At 41.5% G+C, this 19060-nt stretch overlaps 1 protein-coding gene across 1 annotated transcript in view; it reads right to left on the minus strand.

The window, feature by feature from the left end:
- spdef (SAM pointed domain containing ets transcription factor) overlaps positions 1–19060 on the minus strand; it is a 41295-nt gene that overhangs the window by 9800 nt on the left and 12435 nt on the right. Inside the window, exon 3 of the mRNA XM_072277641.1 lies at positions 2580–2627. Coding sequence (XP_072133742.1) covers positions 2580–2627 — 48 coding nt within the window. The remainder of the gene's footprint in view (positions 1–2579; positions 2628–19060) is intronic.

The raw sequence follows: 19060 nt of genomic DNA on the forward strand, positions 1-19060 counted from the left end.
CTGGTGTCACCCGCAAAGCCAATGGCGAATCCAATTTACTACCCCTTCCTGAATGCCAAGCGACTGAATCTTCTTGACCAGTCTCCCATACAGGACCTTGTCAAAGACCTTGCTAAAGTCCATGTGGACAACATCCATTGCCTTATACCTTCATCAACATTCATGATAACCTTAACGAAAAACATTACATGATTGGGTAGAAATGACCTACCATGCACAAAACCATGTTGACGCTCTCTAGTTAGTCCTTATTTATCCAAGTATTAATATGTCCAGTCTCTCAGAATAACCTACCCACTACTGATGTCAGGCTCACCAGCCTATAATTTCTCAGCTTATTCTTAGACCATTTCTTAAACAGCAGAACATTAGCTATCCTCTAATCCTCCAGCACCTCACTAATAGCTAAGGATATTTTAAATACCTCTGCCAGAGTCCCTGCAATTTCTGCACTTGCCTCCCAGAAGGTCCGAGAGGACATCTTCTCAATCCCTGGGGATTTGTTCATCCTAATTTGCCTCAAGGCAGAAAGCGCCTCCTCCTATGTAATCTGAAACAGTCCATATCTAACTGCTGCTTTGCCTCAGTCCTATAGACTCTGTGTACATCTCCCAAATAAATACAGTTGTAAAAGTTCCACTTAGATCACCCCATCTCTTTCAACTCCATGCATAGATGACCATGCTGATCTTCAAGATGACCAATCTTGTTCCTTGCTATCCTTTTGTGCTTAATATGTCTATAGAAGCCCTTGAGATTCTCCTTCACTTCGTCTGCTAAAACAAGCTCATGCTTTCTTTTAGACCTCCTCATTTCCCTCTTATACAATTATAAACATACATACTGTATAAGTATGTACCACCTCTCAAAATCAAAGAAAACAGGCAAAACAAAAAAATAAGGATGTGGGTTTTAGTACCAGCTCTTTATAACAGTTTCATGTACTTGCTTTAACCAAGGCTCCATTTTAACTACATTAATTTCGGTCTTTCTTTTCTTAATCTGTAATATTCCATCTCTTTATCCTTCCAATGTGCACTGATTACCAGATGTACAACACGAACAGGGTCCACTGACCTGTGGCACAATAAGCACACATGAAATCACTCCACTCAATAGACTTTAAGGAGGAGGGAAATGATGCACACATGAGTTCATTGCCATACAGATGAATTCCTGATCCTGGCCCTGTGATTAAAGGAAGCAATGTAAACGTCTCAGTAAGAAGGGAAAACTGCAGGGCCAACCACATTTTGGCACTCGGTAACAACCAGTTGAAGGGACCCTAATACAGACTGCTCATTCGTCAGAACCTGGAGTGGGTCGTGGAAAGACTGAGTACTGACAGAGTCTGCAAAATCAGAAAGTATTATAAAATGATTAATCCCAATTCCCATATGACATTATCTCTGAAACACTGATTTTGAGATCCTACTCCTGTGAGTTTATCTCATTCAGAAATAAACATTCTTTTATGTCAAGAAACCTTGCACAGACCACGTCAGGTCCCAGCCAGAGAGGCAATGGGCTGAGTTTTAGTAATTATTTGATTTTAACTGACAACCAAGTAAAACATTACCACATCACTTATATTTGGAAACCCATTGTGCCATTATGCAGTGTTAAGAAATACCACCTTGCTACAATAAAGGTGAAACTTTGATGTAAACTCCGAAGGACGCTTCGTACTCTTGGCACAGACTCTTTGAGTCATGGAAATTGCTAGCAAAGAAGGCAGTTATTTGAACTGATATGCCTCTGCCAACCCAAAAAACAGCGCTGAGGCCAATCCCATTCACATGTTCTAAGTCCATGGCCATATTCCTTACAATTCGGTTCAGTTTTAAACATCATAAGGGTATTTTTTCCCTCTCACCCACTGTTTCAGGTAGTGAATTCCACACTCCACCACTCCTATACAGATGCTTTAGACAGAAGATTAAATTTAACTCCAATATATTTCCTCTGTTTTCCACAGGGAAATTCTACCCCCTTCAATACCTCTCTCTCTCTCTCTCTCACACACACACACACACACACACACACACACACTCACTCACACATAGACACACACATACACACACACACACACAGGCACACACTCACACAGACACACACACACACACACACACACACACACACCTCTCTCTAATTAGGCATTGTGTGAATATGTAGCAAAGCAGTGCCCTTTGTAAAAGTGCACAATACTCCTATATGGATAATTTTCAATAAAGTTGTTTGTCAGTTTTTTTCTATTTCACTAAGACCATGCAATGAAATGAATTAGTATTCCTTTTAATGGCATTATGCCTTTTCAGAGCAACCATTGCTAGACTGACTGCTCTTCATAATGACAGGGTCCTCTACAATGCCCAGTTCTATCTGCATTGATCAGGAACAATAGATAACTTGGAAGCTCAAGTTGTTTCTGAAAGAGTTACTACAATGCTATTGCAGTGCTGGTCAGGATCCCCTTGCAAGTACACCTGGATGGGCTGGATTTAACACATCTATTTCTATTAATAGGAAGGGAGGTTACGTACAGATGGAATGTTCAGCAGCTGTGAGGAGCATGTTACCATTATATCTGTTATCTCCAGGAGATGACTTCTCTTTCATCCAAGCAGCTAAAAACAAAAGGAAAACACTTTGCTTTAATAATCACTACTCAGCACATAACCTGCCCTTTAACATCCGCTACTCAGTATTTCTTCTCCCCATAATGTGCTCCTTAACCTCAAGGTTTTAAAAGAACATCACAGTAAATGATTTATATTTTAAATGCAGTCACTGTTAAGTGACCCGAACTGCCTTTTAATTATTTTATTTCATTTAGAGATACAGCACAGAACAAGCCCTTCTGGTTCAATGAACCACATCACCCAACAAGCCCCCTATTTAACCCTAGCCCAATCACAGGACAATATACAATGACCAATTAACTGATCAACCAGTACATCTTTAGACTGTGGGAGGAAACCAGAGCACCAAGGAGAAGCCCACATGGTCATGGGGAGAACATACAAACTCCTTGCATTCGGAGATAAAACTGAATTCCACACTCCAATGCCCCCAGCTGAAATAACATCGTGCTAACCACTACACCTCCATGGTGCCCAGCTTTAGCATCTCCTCTTAGTGGTGAAGAGTCAGATCGGATAGTTATATAGTGTGAACTTTTGACTGCGGCTTTCTTTATGCAACATTCCTCGGTCTCTATCTAACCACATGGGATAGGAGTAAGTTCATTGTGAGCATGCTTTGTTGGTGTTGCAACACCTGTGGTCTGCCCCCAGCACATGCTCATGTTGTGGCTGTTAACGTAAATAATGTTTTTCACTGTATGCCACATTGTACATGTGATAACTAGATGAATCTGAATCTGAATTTGCTTCTGAATCATTAAAATTGGGCCTTCCCAAAAGTGGAAAGGGAGAAAGCCTTGTGTTGCTCTTGTATGCCACCTGGAGATCATTTGCAGAATAACATTGCTGCCACTGCACTGAGCCCTTTGCTGCTGTCGTTGTGCAGACTCAACGAAGGCACATAGCATGTCCATGAACAAAAAGATTCTTTTCATAATGCCTCCCATTAGAGCTCTCAGAAACTGTTCCTAAGTTTTTTCAAGTCCAATCAGGTACTCCAAAGCTTAGAGAGTTATGAATGTTGAAGAAAATAGGGTTAATCCATAGTTGATAACACTCGAGGTTAGTGGGAGGGGGGAAAATTTGATGAATCCACTTTAAAATATACAGTGTCTGGAGCTGACAAAATTAGTGAACACAGAATAAAATGAGGACTGCCTTAACTTATAGATAGAGATCTTCATTTGCTGAAGCATCAACATCAGACTCTAACTATTGCACCTTCAAAAATGGAGACAGCTATTCAAACTACAATGTCTATATCTCATGGGCATTCAGCTTAATGGAGTCCACATACAAACTTTGCACTGTTGGGCTTTTTTTGTTTTTTTTTACTGTCCCTGTGATGTTTCTTCTAGGCTGCTAACTGCAGTTTCTTTGGGCTCATCCTTAAATTGCAGATTGAGAATTCAGAAAGGTTCTGAAAACGTCTACAATTGCTTTCAACACCAGGAGTTGTGAAAATCAATAATTATTTTATTTCCTTGGGGATGGAATCAGAAAAGCAAATGGTGCTGTTGCCTCACATCTCCAGGGATCGAGATTTGACCCTGAGCATATCACTGGCACATGTCGTCAGATTTCTTGTTTTGCAGCAGCACTGCTTTGCTATGCATAATAACAAAGGTGGGGGAGGGAACGTCAACTCAGACCATAAGAGGCCTGCGTTGGGCATCTTCATGCCTTACAAGATGCAGATTGGAAGTCTGTGTGGGGCGCCACTCCCCGCACAGACACTAGAGCAATGTGTGGTTAAGTGCCTTGATCAAGGACACAAACACGCTGCCACAGCTGAGGCTCAAACTAGCGACCTTCAGATCACTAGACCAACGCCTTAACCACTTGGCCACGTGCCCAATACAAAATAATAATAACACAACACATAATAATAAAAAAACTGTAAATTACAAGAGGGAATAGCAGATCTAGTGTTGCACACCTCATTGAAATAAATTCCTCGGTGTTACTATTTCAGAGGATCTGTCCTGGATCCAGCGAGGACGTGCAATTGCGAAGAAAGCACGGCAGCACCTCTACTTTCTTAGGAATCTGTGGAGATTTGGCACATCATCTAAAACTTTGACAAGCTTCTGTGTAATGGAGAGTGTATTGACTAGGTGCGTCACTACTTGATACTGAATCACCAATGCCTTTGAATGGGAAATCCTACAGAAGGTAATGGATTTGGCCCAGTAGGTCACGAGTAAATCCCTTCCAACCATTGAGCACAATTCAACTACTGCACAGGGTCTTGTCATCTTCAGAAGTTTTCTGATGACTCTGCCATAGTTGGATGCATCAACAAAGGAGATGAGACTGAGTACAGGGCTACGGGAGGAAACTTTGTCACATGGTGTGAGCAGAATTATCTGCAGCTTAATGTGAAAAAGACTAAGGAGCTGGTGGTAGACCTGAGGAGGGCTAAGGTACCGGTGACCCCTGTTTCCATCCAGGGAGTCAGTGTGGACATGGTGGAGGATTACAAATACCTGGGGATACGAATTGACAATAAAATGGACTGGTCAAAGAACACTGAGGCTGTCTACAAGAAGGGTCAGAGCCGTCTCTATTTCCTGAGGAGACTGAGGTCCTTTAACATCTGTCGGACGATGCTGAGGATGTTCTACGAGTCTGTAGTGGCTAGTGCTATCATGTTTGCTGTTGTGTGCTGGAGCAGCAGGCTGAGGGTAGCAGACACCAACAGAATCAACAAACTCATTCGTAAGGCCAGTGATGTTGTGGGGATGGAACTGGACTCTCTGACGGTGGTGTCTGAAAAGAGGATGCTGTGGTGTCTGAAAAGAGGATGCTGTCCAAGTTGCATGCCATCTTGGACAATGTCTCCCATCCACTACATAATGGACTGGTTGGGCACAGGAGTACATTCAGCCAGAGACTCATTCCACCGAGATGCTACACAGAGCGTCATAGGAAGTCATTCCTGCCTGTGGCCATCAAACTTTACAACTCCTCCCTTGGAGGGTCAGACACCCTGAGCCAATAAGCTGGTCCTGGACTTATTTCTTGGCATAATTTACATATTACTATTTAATTATTTATGGTGCAACTGTAACGAAAACCAGTTTCCCTCAGGATCAATAAAGTATGACTATGACTACAACTATCTAGATGAAACACTGTCATAGGAAAGCTGCATCCATCATCAAAGATCCTCTTTGATGGATCCTTTTTCACCCAGGCCAAGCCCTTTTCTTGCTGCTGCCATCAGGTAGAAAGTACAAGAGCCTCAGGACTTACACCACCACATTCAAGAACAGTTGCTTCCCCACAACCATCAGGCTCCTGAGCAAAAGGGGATAACTACACTCACTTGCCCATCCATTGAGGTGTTTCCACAATCAGTTATCTCATTTTAAGGACACTTTATCTTGTTATTTCATGAATTCTTTATTTATTGCAATTTATTTATATTTGCATTTGCACAGTTTGTTGTCTTCTGCACTCTGGTTGATCTTTCACTGACCCTTTTATAGTTACTATTCTATAGATTTGCAGAATATGCCTGCAAGAAAATAATCTCAGGGCTGCATGTGGTGACGTATATGTATTTTGCTAATAAAATTTACTTTGAACTTTGAACTTTTGGTGCAGCAGTGGGCTAAGCACTCATCCTTGGGGCGCACCAGTGTTGATTGTCAGCAAGGAGGAGAAGCATGTGGTCTCCCAGTGAGGAAGTCAAGGATCCAGTTGCAGAGAGAGGTACAGAGGCCCAGGATTTGGAGTTTGTTGATTAGAACTGAGGGTATGAAGATGTTGAATGCTGAGCTGTAATCAATAAAAAGCAGCCTGATGTAGGTATTGCTATTGTCCAGGTGATCCAAGGCCGAGTGCACAGCCTGTGAGATTGCATCCACTATAGATCTATTGCTGCAATAGGCAATCCAGGCACTTGCATAGGCAAGAGCTGATTCTGGCCATGATTAACGCCCCAAAACACTTCATCACAGTAGATGTAAATGCAACTACGAGATGATAGTTGAGGCAGCTTGCCCTGATTCCCTTGGGCATTGGTATAATTTTCAGCCTTTTGAAGGAGGTGGGAACCTCCGGCCTCTGCGGTGAAAGATTGAAGGTGTTCTTGAACACTCCCACCAGTTGGATAGCACAGATTTTCAATGCCCTGCCAGGTACACCATCAGGGCCCTCAGCAGACCACTGATCACCCTGTAATCACATGGAGTTCCTCTGAGTGCTCTGTTGTCCTCCTACTAACCAAAGATGTAATAATAATAAAATTGTCTACTCTCCTTGGAGAAGGTTAATTGAAGTAAAAATCAAACCAGCAAATTCCTACGGATGTACTATAGAGAGCATTCGAAGTGGCTGCATTACCACCTGGTACGGAGGGGCCACTGAACTGGATCAGAAAATTCTGCAAAGGATCGTTGACTCAGCCAGCTCCATCATGGGCACTAGCCTCCCCAGCATTGAGGACTCCTCAAAAGGCAATGCCTCAAAAAGGCGACGTCCATCATTAAGGAGCCCCATCACCCAGGACATGACCTTTGTTCACCGTTGCCATCAGAGAGGAGGTACAGGAGCCCAAAGAAACACACTCAACATTTTAGGAACAGCTTCTTCCCCTTTGCCATCAGGAAATCAACTTCACTATTTTTGCACCAAATTATTTTTAATACAGTATATATATTATAATTCATAATATATTTTATGCTTTGCACTGTAGTGCTGCTGTAAAACAACAATTTTCATGACATACTATATGTCACTGATAGTCAACCTGATTTTGATTCTGATTCTGAGGAAGCTGATGGACTTGTGTGAGAGAATAAGTTGCAGGCCACAGGGAAATAAGGAAAAGAGGATTAGAATAATGGCATTTGCTTCCTGGGAGATAATCTGTGTGAGCTGAGCTGAATGACCTCTCCTATGTATAAGTATAATATCAGTTTAAGTATAAGTATATTAATTTCAGAACTACTCGCTGACGAAATTTAGGAAATCTACAGAAACCGGCCACACATGATTTGGATTGTATGACATTTTGGAAAAAGGTCTCCCAATTATGCCTGGTGCTTCAATGTCAGTTATCTAGTGGGTTACCTACTGCTCTAGTAAGAGGCAGCTCATGTGCTCTGGTGCAAAACTGTTTACATTCTACAGCGATCCCCAGACAAAGATTGCCTACTAAACTCTCCACATTGCCTAAGATAATGCTGTACACTTTCATGTCACTCTTCTTGAAATCACACCCAGAAAAATGCAGGAACTCGGCAAGAAATGATAACTGTTTATTCCCCTCCATAGGTGCTGTCTGAGTTGTTGAGGCCCTCCAGCATTTTGGATGTGTCTCTCAAGATTTCCAGCATCTGCTGAATTTTTTGAGTCTATGTTTCTTGAAATAGCTGCTTTATTTTCTACAGTGCAAGAACCAGATAGAAATAGTGTTTGAATTCCTGAATCTTCTCCACTGTTAAGTAAATTAATACCTGACCAAAAGCTTCATGACCAGTTTCAGGCTGGATTCCCATTTCATAGAAAAGGTACAGCATGGAAAAAGGCTCTTTGGCCCATTGCCTTTGCCAACCCATTTCCTCTAATCCTACATTAATCTTTTCTTAAAATTCTCACAACATTCTCAACAACCCCTTCCTATACACTAGGGGCAATTTACAGTGGTCAATTAAACTTCCAATCTTCACATCATTGGGAGGAAACCAAAGCACCATGAAGAAACCCATAGGAAGAACGTGTAGCCTCTACAGAGACAGTTTCCAAGGTCAGGACTGAGCCCTCGTCACTGTTGCTGTAAGGCGCTGGCCTTAATGGCGTTCAAGAAACTCAGAGTCATACAACATGGAAGCAAGCTCTTCAGTCCACAGAATCTGTGCTGAGCTTCCATGGGTCCCAGGAGCCAAGATATCCACTGACTTGTAACATTCTGCATTAAGAAATTTTCCTCATCTCATTTCTCACTAGTTAAATCATGTGCCCTTGCTCCACAGTCTCCAGCAGGAGGGAAGAGCTTCTCTAGATCTGTCCCATTGATCAAAATCTCTCATTTGCTTCTTACAGTTATGAATTCCAGTTAGCATTTGCCAGTGTTATTTACTTTCTTCTCACAGAATGATTGCTGCTTCCCTCGAATAAATCTAAGGATTTGCAGTTTAGTTGAGTCCAGGCTGTCACAATACTGCAGGTGAATTCTCACCACAGCCTGCACAGCTTCAGAAGGATTTTGCTATTTTGACAATAAACCAACATAAAGCAGATCTCTATAAACTCTGTCTACTTCTCACTACCTCAGTAAAGCAGCTAACATAATCAACCCCACCCCCCCAAACCTGGTCATTCTTTGTTCTTCCCTTTTCCATCAGGAAAGAGATGCAAAAATGACTGGCTCAAGGACAGGCTGTTGGCCTGCTGCTTTAAGACTAGTGAACTTTTCTCAAGTACGATAGGATGGACTCTTGACCTCACAACTGACCTTGTTATGACCTTGCACCTTATTGTTTACCTGCACTGTACTTTCTCAGTAGACATTACACTTTATTCTGCATTGTTATTGTTTTATCTTGTTCTACCACAATGTTCGGTATAATGATTTGATCTCTATGAACAGTATACAAGACAAGCTTTTCACTGTATCTCGATACACATGACACCAATAATAAATCAAGTCCAATCCTATTTTAATACCATTTGCCTTCTAATTGTTAGCCTACCTAAAAAGGGAAATGGAAGAATTGAATGCATCCAGACGAGATTCACCTGGCTAATTCCTGAGATGAGAGGCTCGACAGTTTGAGTCAGTATTCCTTGGAGTTTAGTAAATAAGTAGTAATTTTATTTAAATATCTAAGATGCAGGGTAGGGGTTGAGATGTTTGCACTGTAGGGAGAGTCACGAACAACAGGACATGGCTACATAATAATCACTTAAAACCCAGGTGTGTGGACAATTCTTCTCACAGAACATTGTGAATCTCTGGAATTTCCTTGTCACAACCATGGATTCGACAATGCATCAGATTCACAATTGGGCTTGTGAATATGCACGTGTCAGCTAATTATTGTTTCATTGTGATAGTATTTAACTACATTCACTCCGTCGTAGTGTTGGTCGAGACTTGAACCCAGGACACAGCTACACTTTGTTATCTGCATTCCGCCTTGCCTGAGAAATCGGACTGTCGAGTCAACTGACTCTGAAGACTAGCGATATTCGTTTTATTCTTAGTTGTTCTTTTCAGCCGCAGTGTAGGCTTCGTTTTCCATTTGAGTAGTTTAGTCAACAGCCCTGTTTGGCCTAGCATTTATTGTTTTCTTTTTCCCTTTAACATAGTTCACACTAAAGTCTGTGAAATATCGACCCACTTCAGTGTCTCTCACTCCGCACTTGGGCCATATCCGAACCTGGTGACATTTCTGTTCCCCAAGGGTGGTGGATGCAAATAGTTAGATATTTCTAAGGTGGAGATAAGCTTTTGAAAGGTTGAGGTCAATGGCAACTGGCACAGGAGACAAGCTGGGACCAGCGCGGACTGATCAGGATCATATTGAAAGGCGGGACAGGCTTGGTTTACTAGTCCTGCTCCTTGTTTCTTGTGATCTTGACACTGTATGCTTATTTCCTGTGTCTCAACATCCTGCTGTATATAAACGTTTAATGGTATATCTGCATTTAGTAAGTATTCTATGCCCTCTCACAACTTCCACTCATCTACCTTCCCCCTCACCTGGACTCACCTATCACCTGCCAGCTCTTCCCCCATCTTATTATTCTGGCTCCTGCCCCTTTCTTTTCTAGTTCCAAAGCACCAACTGTCCATTGATGATGCCTGACACGTTGAGTTCCTCCAGAATTTATGTGTTGCTCATTTTCAGTGTTTGCAGATTGTCTTCTTTCAGCTTTACCTTTCTTCTCACAGAAGGATTCCATTTCATTTTTTTATATCCACCCCCTTCTTGCACACTTACTTCCCTTTGCAAAGACTAGTCATTCTCCTCAAAGCTGACTTTCCCACATTACCTACTGCAATATAGGAGGCCATTTGGCCCATCAGGTCTATGCTAACTTTCAACAGAGCAATGGTCCACACATTAGTTCCATTCCCCCTCTCCTATTTGCCCTGCAGTTTTCCCACCTATTTGCCTTCAATTCCCTTTGATTCTTTTACCACTTATTAAACCAAAGAGTAATATATAGTAGCCATTTAGCCTTTGGAATGTGGGACAAAAACTAAAGCTGCCAACAGAATCCCTTTGATTAAAGGGGGGATGTTCAAAATCTACACAAACAGCTCCTTAGGTCAGCATTGAACCCAGGTTCCTGGAGCTCAGAGTGCTGTTGGCTGGGGTTGAGCATTGCTACAGATGGGTTTCACACCCAGTTTGGGAATTTTACTCACAGAATTTAGTGCGAAGTAACTTGCACTCCCTGGTGTGAGGTTGTTCACAGAGCACTGCTGCATACAGTATTCGCATTGTCCTGTGTAAGCAAAGTTACTCACACTGTTTAGTGCCAAGTTGCAAGCTTCTCCCACTGAGGTTGGAAAGTTACACAGACTGCTGGCTGCCAGGAAGCTCACACTTGGTTTAAAACCGAGCATGCCTCACATGCTGTGGTATTAAGGATCATAGAGTCATATGGAGATACAACATAGAAATAGGCCCCTCGGCCCACACACTACATAGTCATAGTCATAGTCATACTTTATTGATCCCGGGGGAAATTGGTTTTCGTTACAGTTGCACCATAAATAATAAATAGTAATGGAACCATAAATAGTTAAATAGTAATATGTAAATTATGCCAGTAAATTATGAAATAAATCCAGGACCAGCCTATTGGCTCAGGGTGTCTGACCCTCCAAGGGAGGAGCTGTAAAGTTTGATGGCCACAGGCAGGAATGACTTCCTATGACGCTCTGTGCTGCATCTCGGTGGAATGAGTCTCTGGCTGAGTGTACTCCTGTGCCCACCCAGTACAGTACGTAGTGGATTGGAAACATTGACCAAGATGGCATGCAACTTAGACAGCATCCTCTTTTCAGACACCACCGTGAGAGAGTCCAGTTCCATCCCCACAACATGACTGGCCTTACGGATGAGTTTGTTGACTCTGTTGGTGTCTGCCACCCTCAGCCTGCAATCACCTATTTAAGCTAATGCTATATTCATCTTTTTTTTCTCCCCATATTTTCATCAACTTTCTCCCAGTTCTAACACTCACCTGCACATTAGGGGCAATTTACAGTGCTCAGTCAACCTACTTTCCTCTACATCTTTGGGATGTGGGAAGAAAACAAAGCACCCAGAGGAATCTCACTTGATCACAGAAAGAACGTGCAAGCTCCGCTCAGACCGAACCTGAGGTCAGAATTGGACCAAGATCCCTGTTGCTGTGAGGTGACAGCTCCTTACTAGCTGCACGGTTGTGCCACCCCATATGCATGCTGTTTAAAGGTTCAAAGGTTCATTTATTATCAAAGTATATAACTCTGAAATTCTTCTTCTCCAGATAACCACGAAACCAAGAAAGAAAACAGCGACACAAACATCAACCCCCAAATCCCCTTCCCCCACATAAAAAAACAACAAAAATGGAACAGGAACATCGACCCCCTAAATCACCTTTCACCACACAAAAAAATGAGAAAGATGGGGCAAAAAACACAGAATATACAAAACTATAAGACTGAAGAAAAAGTCCATAGTCCATAGTACATTCACTGTTATAAACTCACCCCTCTTCCTTCAGGAGTATGTGAAAATTCTTGACTACGTATGGTGTATAATCATTCACATCCCGTGGTGTAAAGGTACTCCTAACGCGTAATGTAAAAGTGCTTGCACTTCCTGGCTACACAATTGCTCATAATACATTGACAATCTTTTCACTTTCCTAGAGCACATTCTCTCATGCTCCTCATAAATTTCAAAGTGCAATGTGAATATAAAAATTATTATCTGTATAATACATAATACCACCAATTTTTCAGCAATGTAGGAGTCTATAAAGAAAGATGGGAACCAGAGTGAAGGGACTCAGGAAAGGACGGATGGTAAAAAAGCAAAGATAGCGTGCAGTCAAACTGTCAGGTAGGGCAGGCAGATGATCGGACAAAATTGCAGCCAGCAGGGTGAGCATCGGTGCATTAGGCATGCAGAATCAAAAGAGGTAGCTCAGTGCATGGAGTATAAAAAATAAGGTCAATGATCTTGTTGCACTTTTACAGATTTCCGGTTATGATGTAGTGGCCATCACTGAATCATGGCTGAAGGAAGGTTGTAGCTGGGAGCTGAATGTCCAAGGTTACACATTGTATTGGAAGTATAGAAGGTAGGCACAGGGGGTGGCATGGATCTGCTGGTAAAGAATGGCATCAAATCATCAGAAAGATGTGACATAGGATAGGAGATAGGATTCACAAATATGTTTAATCCTTGTGGGTTGAGTTAAGAAACTGCAAGGGTAAAATGACCCTGATGACAGTTATATCCAGGCCTCCAAACAATAGGTGGGATATGGACAACAAATTACAATGGGAAATAAAAAAAGTATGTCAAAATAGCAAAGTTATGATAGTCATGGGAGATTTTAACATGCAGGTGGATTGGGCAAATCAGGTTGGTAATAGATCTCAAAAGAGTGAATTTGTAGAATGCCTATGAGATGGCCTCATAGAGCCTTATGTTGTTGAGACTACTAGGGGATCAGCTATATTGGATTGGGTGTTACATAATGAACTGGAGCCAAATAGGGAGCTTAAGGTAAAGGAACCCTTAGGAGACTGAGTGATCGCAATATGATTGAGTTCAACTTGAAATCTGATAGGGAGAAAGTAAAGTCTGACATAGCAGTGTTCAGTGGAGTGAAGGAAATTACAGTGGTATGAGAGAGGAGTTGGTCGAAGTAAATTGGAAGGAGAAGCTGGCAGGGATGACAGCAGAGCAGCAATGGCTTGAAGTTCTGGAAAAATGGGGAAGGTGCAGGATAGATGTATTCCAAAAAGAAAGAAATACTCAAATGGCAAAATAGTGCAACTGTGGCTGACAAGGGAAGTCAAAGCTAACGTAAAAGCAAAAGGTGGGCATATATCAAAGCAAAAATTAGCAGTAAAATAGAGGGTTGGGAAGCTTTTAAGAACCTACAGAAAGCAACTAAAAGAATCATGAGGAGGAAAAAGATAAAATATGAAAGCAAGCTAGCAAACAATATCAAGGTGGGCAGAACAAGCTTTTTCAAGTATGTTAAAAATAAAAGAGAGATGAGAGTTGATATAGGAACATTAGAAAATGAGGCCGGAGAAATAATAGTGGGGTACAAGGAGATGGCAGATGAACTGAATGAGTATTTTGCATCAGCCTTCACTGTGGAAGACATTAATAGTGTGCCAGATGTTAAAGCATGTGAGGGAAGAGAAGTGAGTGCAATTACTATTACAAGGGAGAAGGTGCCCAAAAAGCTGAAAGATCTAAAGGTACATAAATCACCCGGACCAGATGAACTGCACACTGGGGTTCTGAAAGAGGTAGCAGTAGAGATTATGGAGACATTAGTAATGGTCTTTCAAGAATCATTGGACTCTGGCATGGTTCTGGAGCACTGGAAGATTGCAAACATCATTCCACTCTTTAAGAAAGGAGGGAGACAACAGAAGAGGAATTATAGACCTGTTAGCCTAACCACGGTGATTGAGAAAATGTTGGAGTCAATTGTTAAGGATGATGTTATGGAGTACTTAGTGATACCAGACAAGATAGGACAAAGGCAGCAAGGTTTCCTTAAGGGAAAATCTTGCCTGATGAACCTGGTTGAATTCTTTGAGGAGATTACAAGTAGGATAGATAAAGGAGATGCAATGGATGTTGTATATTTAGACTTTCAGAAGGCCTTTGACAAGGTGCTACACATGAGGCTGCTTACCAAGTTAAGAGACCATGGTATTACAGGAAAGTTACTGGTATGGTTAGAGAATTGGCTGATTGTTAAGAGGCAGTGACTGGGAATAAAAGGATTCTTTACTGGTTGGCTGCCAATGACTGGTGATGTTCCGCAGGGGTCGGTGTTGGGACCACTTCTTTTTATGCTATATATCAATGATTTAGATGATGGAATAGATGGCTTTGTTGTCACGTTTTGCAGATGATACGAAGATTGGTGAAAGGGCAGGTAGTTCTGAGGAAACAGAAAGGCTGCAGAAGGACTTAGACAGATTAGGAGAATGGGCAAGAAAGTGGCAAATGAAATACAATGTTGGAAATTGTATGGTCATGCACTTTGGTAGAAGAAATAAATGTGTAGACTAGTTTCTAAATGAGGAGAAAATCCAAAAATCTGAGATGTGAAGGTTAACTTAGAGATTGAGTCGGCAGTGAGGAAGGCAAATGCAATGTTAGCATCCATTTCAAAAGTTTTTGTATACAAGAGCAGGGAGGTGATACTGAGGCTTTATAAGGCACTGGTGAGGTCTTACCTTGAGTATTGTGAACAGTTTTGTGCTCCTTGTCTAAGAAAAGATGCAATGGCATTGGAGAGAGTTCAGAGGAGGTTCACAAGGATGATTCTGGGAATGAAAGGGTTATCGTTTGAGGAACATTTGATGTCTCTGGGCTTGTACTCACTGGAATTTAGAAGAATGGGGGGATCTTATTGAAACCTTTTGAGTGTTGAAAGGCCTAGACAGAGTAGATATGGAAAGGATGTTTCCCATGGTGGGTAGTCTAGGACAAGTGGGCACAGCCTCAGGATAGATGGGTGTCCATTTAAAGCAGACATGTGGAGAACTTTCTTTAGCCAGAGAGTGGTGAACTTGTGGAATTTGCTACCACATGCAGCTGTAGAGGTCAGGTCGTTGGGTGTACTTAAGGCGGAGTTTGATAGGTTCTTGATTGGCCCCGGCATCAAAGGTTACGGGGAGAAGGGCGGGGAGTAGGGCTGAGGAGGGGAAAAAGGATCAGCCATGATTGAATCGATGGGCCAAATGTCCTAATTCTGCTCCTATGTCTTATGGTCTAAACAGAATTCATAAATAGGTCTCTTACAGTTATTCTTAGTGTAAAGTTGCTTACACTACTGCAACTTCTGACAATGTACAGAAGGTGATCAACTACACAGTCTGTTGGTTCCAGCGCCAGCTTCTTCACTGAATTTGAGGTCATCTCGCGCCATCAGTTCTCAGTGTTGTAGCTTGATTTATAAAACAATGGAGTGGTCAGTTTGACTCTCTGAGTAATGCCAGCCCTGTGAGCCGTACCCCATTACATACAGCACTTTAAATTATTCCATGCCATTTTCTACCAAAATGCATTATGTTTTGATGAAATTAAAAAAAAACATAATTCATACTATTCAGAACAAATGTGTGGGAACCAGTATAATTCAGCTCACTATCCAAGATTCATCTCATTGAACCCTTTACCAGTATTAGAACTTGCAATAGTTAGGAACAAGTTAAGGTTTTCTCACTGGAATAGGAGGAGTTAGAAAAAATTATTTGGGTTAGCAAATAGGGACAAGTATTTTAGCTGGTCATCGAACAAGTTTGTGAAAATGAAAGTATTACAGAAAGAGTTGGGAGGAGGGTGATAAGAGGTTGCTGGGCAATGATAGCCAAAATTCATGAAGATGGGGAGATGTCCATCTCCATCCCTCCCTACTCCATCTGCTTCCATCTGTATATGAGCCTGTCTTCACTTGGATCCACTTATTGCTTGCCAGCTCCTGCCTAACTCTTACCAGCTCTTAATATTGACCATCTCCTCTTTACTGCAGGATCTCAACTCAAAAGGCTGCCAATCCGATTTTCTCAACAAATGCTGCTGAGTTCCTTCAGCAGTTTGCTTTTCGCTTTACAAAAGAAGCACTTAATTTGGGTTAAAACTGAGCATTTAAAAGGTCACCTTTTAACATGCTACCATCAAGGAGGAGGTACAGGAGCCTGAAGACCCACACTCAACATTTTAGAAACAGTTTCTTCCCCTCCGCCATCAGACTTCTGAACGGACAGTGAACCAACCCAATGAAGACTACCTCATGTTTTTTGCTCTCTTTTTGCACTACTTAAGTAACTTAAGTATACACATATATATATATTTCATACTGTAATTTATAGTTTTTCTTATTATATATCGCATTGTACTGCTACCACAAAACAACAATCTTCATAACGTATGCCCATTATATTACACCTGATTCTGATTGATGTTCTTGGTAGTCCTTGTCAATTCTCAAATCTGACCTTCCTTTGTTATGAATGTTAATTGATTAGTTTGCCCATCTCCATTTGTAACTACATAAGAATATAACAAATAGGACCAAGAGTTGACCAGCCAACCCTACAAACCTGCTCTGCTGATTATCAAACTTGTAGCTGATCTCAGTGTCATTTACAAAATCACATCCTTTGATTTCCTTCAGATCTGTAAGTCTATCAATCTCTGTTTTGAATGAGCTAGGTAACTGAGTCTCCATATGCACCGGGGCAGAGAATTCTAAAGATTCATCCCCATTTGAATGAGGAAAACCCTCTTCATCTTATTCCTAATTGCCATATCAGGCATCCAAGCACCATCCTTGGGGTATTGCACTAGTCACAGTGAGCCAACCTGAAAATGCTCCTTTTGTTTCCACACTTTGCTTCTATATCCATGTAAGTACATTGCCCACTATTCCACATACTCTCACCATGTTGACCACCTTCTTTCATCAAAAGCCTTTCAAAAATCCACACTCATGAGTTCCCCCGATCTATTGTACGTCACATACTCAAAGAGCTCCAGTGGATGATTCAAACATGAGTTATCTTCCCTTAATCCATTTTGACTATGCCCAATCCTATTATTCTTTCCAAGGTGGTTTAGAGCAAAGTCTTTTATAGATTTCAGCATTTTTCCTACCCCCGACATTAGACTAACAGAAATTTCCTGTCTGCTCTCCCTCTCCTTTCTTCAATGAGGTGGGGTGAGTCACACTTTTTTTTCCACAAACTAATGAATGATTCCAGAAACAGTTGAACTCTCTGAGATGATAATCGGAACATCCAAAACTCTGGAATTCTGGGGCGCAAATCACCAGGTGTGTCAAATTTATCAGCTTTCACCAACTTCCATGGAACTTTTTTCTGAATTCCTTAGATGTGTAACTTTCCAACCTCCTTAGATTTTACATATTCTTCTTCCAGAGACAAAAGATATTTCTCAGCCAATTTCTCATTTCCTTTTAGAAAATCTCATCCCACTTATTTTACTTTTTTCCCTATGTATAAAATATGTTACCATTTATTCTTAATTCCTTACAAACTGATACCAACTTTAGTACAACTGTTAGAATATCTAATACATAGTCACTATGCACAGCATGGATCTGGGGTTATGACTCAGTACTCAGAATGCTAGAGGACCTCAGCACGTGTCAGTAACTTACTCATACATTCTAACATAGCTTGCTTTGTCAATATCTTGATTTTCCTTTGCTGAGTTCTAAAATACTTCCAATCCACGGACTTACTGCTAATTCCAGTATCCTTTAAAAAAAACACCTTCTTTGGCATAATACCATCTTTAATTTTCCTTGGCAGCCACAGTTCAAACATTTTTCCTATCAGATAATTTTTTTGCCCTAGAAACATATCTCTTTTGCATTATTTCTTTAAGTACTAATCATTACTAGTTGCCATATTAGATCTAGTATTAGGTAACGAACCAGGTCAGGTCATAAATCTCTCAGTGGGTGAGCATCTGGGGGACAGTGACCACCGCTCCCTGGCCTTTACCATTATCATGGAAAAGGATAGAATCAGAGAGGACAGGAAAATTTTTAATTGGGGAAGGGAAAATTATGAGGCTATAAGGCTAGAACTTGCGGGTGTGAATTGGGATGATGTTTTTGCAGGGAAATGTACTATAGACATGTGGTCGATGTTTAGGGATCTCTTACAGGATGTTAGCAATAAATTTGTCCCAGTGAAGAAGATAAAGAATGGTAGGGTGAAGGAACCATGGGTGACAAGTGAGGTGGAGAATCGGTCAGGTGGAAGAAGGCAGCATACATGAGGTTTAGGAAGCAAGGATCAGATGGGTCTATTGAGGGAAAAAGGGTAGCAAGAAAGAAGCTTAAGAAGGGGCTGAGGAGAGCAAGAAAGGAGCATGAGAAGGCCTTGGCGAGTAGGGTAAAGGAAAATCCCAAGGCATTCTTCAATTATGTGAAGAACAAAAGGATGTCAGGAGTGAAGATAGGACCGATTAGATATAAAGATGGGAAGATGTGCCTGGAGGCTGTGGAAGTGAGCGAGGTCCTCAATGAATACTTCTCTTCAGTATTCACCAATGAGAGGGAACTTGATGATGGTGAGGACAACATGAGTGAGGTTGATGTTCTGGAGCATGTTGATATTAAGGGAGAGGAGGTATTGGAGTTGTTAAAATACATTA

The sequence above is a fragment of the Mobula birostris genome, chromosome 14, assembly GCF_030028105.1.
Source record: "Mobula birostris isolate sMobBir1 chromosome 14, sMobBir1.hap1, whole genome shotgun sequence".
Lineage (NCBI taxonomy): Eukaryota > Metazoa > Chordata > Chondrichthyes > Myliobatiformes > Myliobatidae > Mobula > Mobula birostris.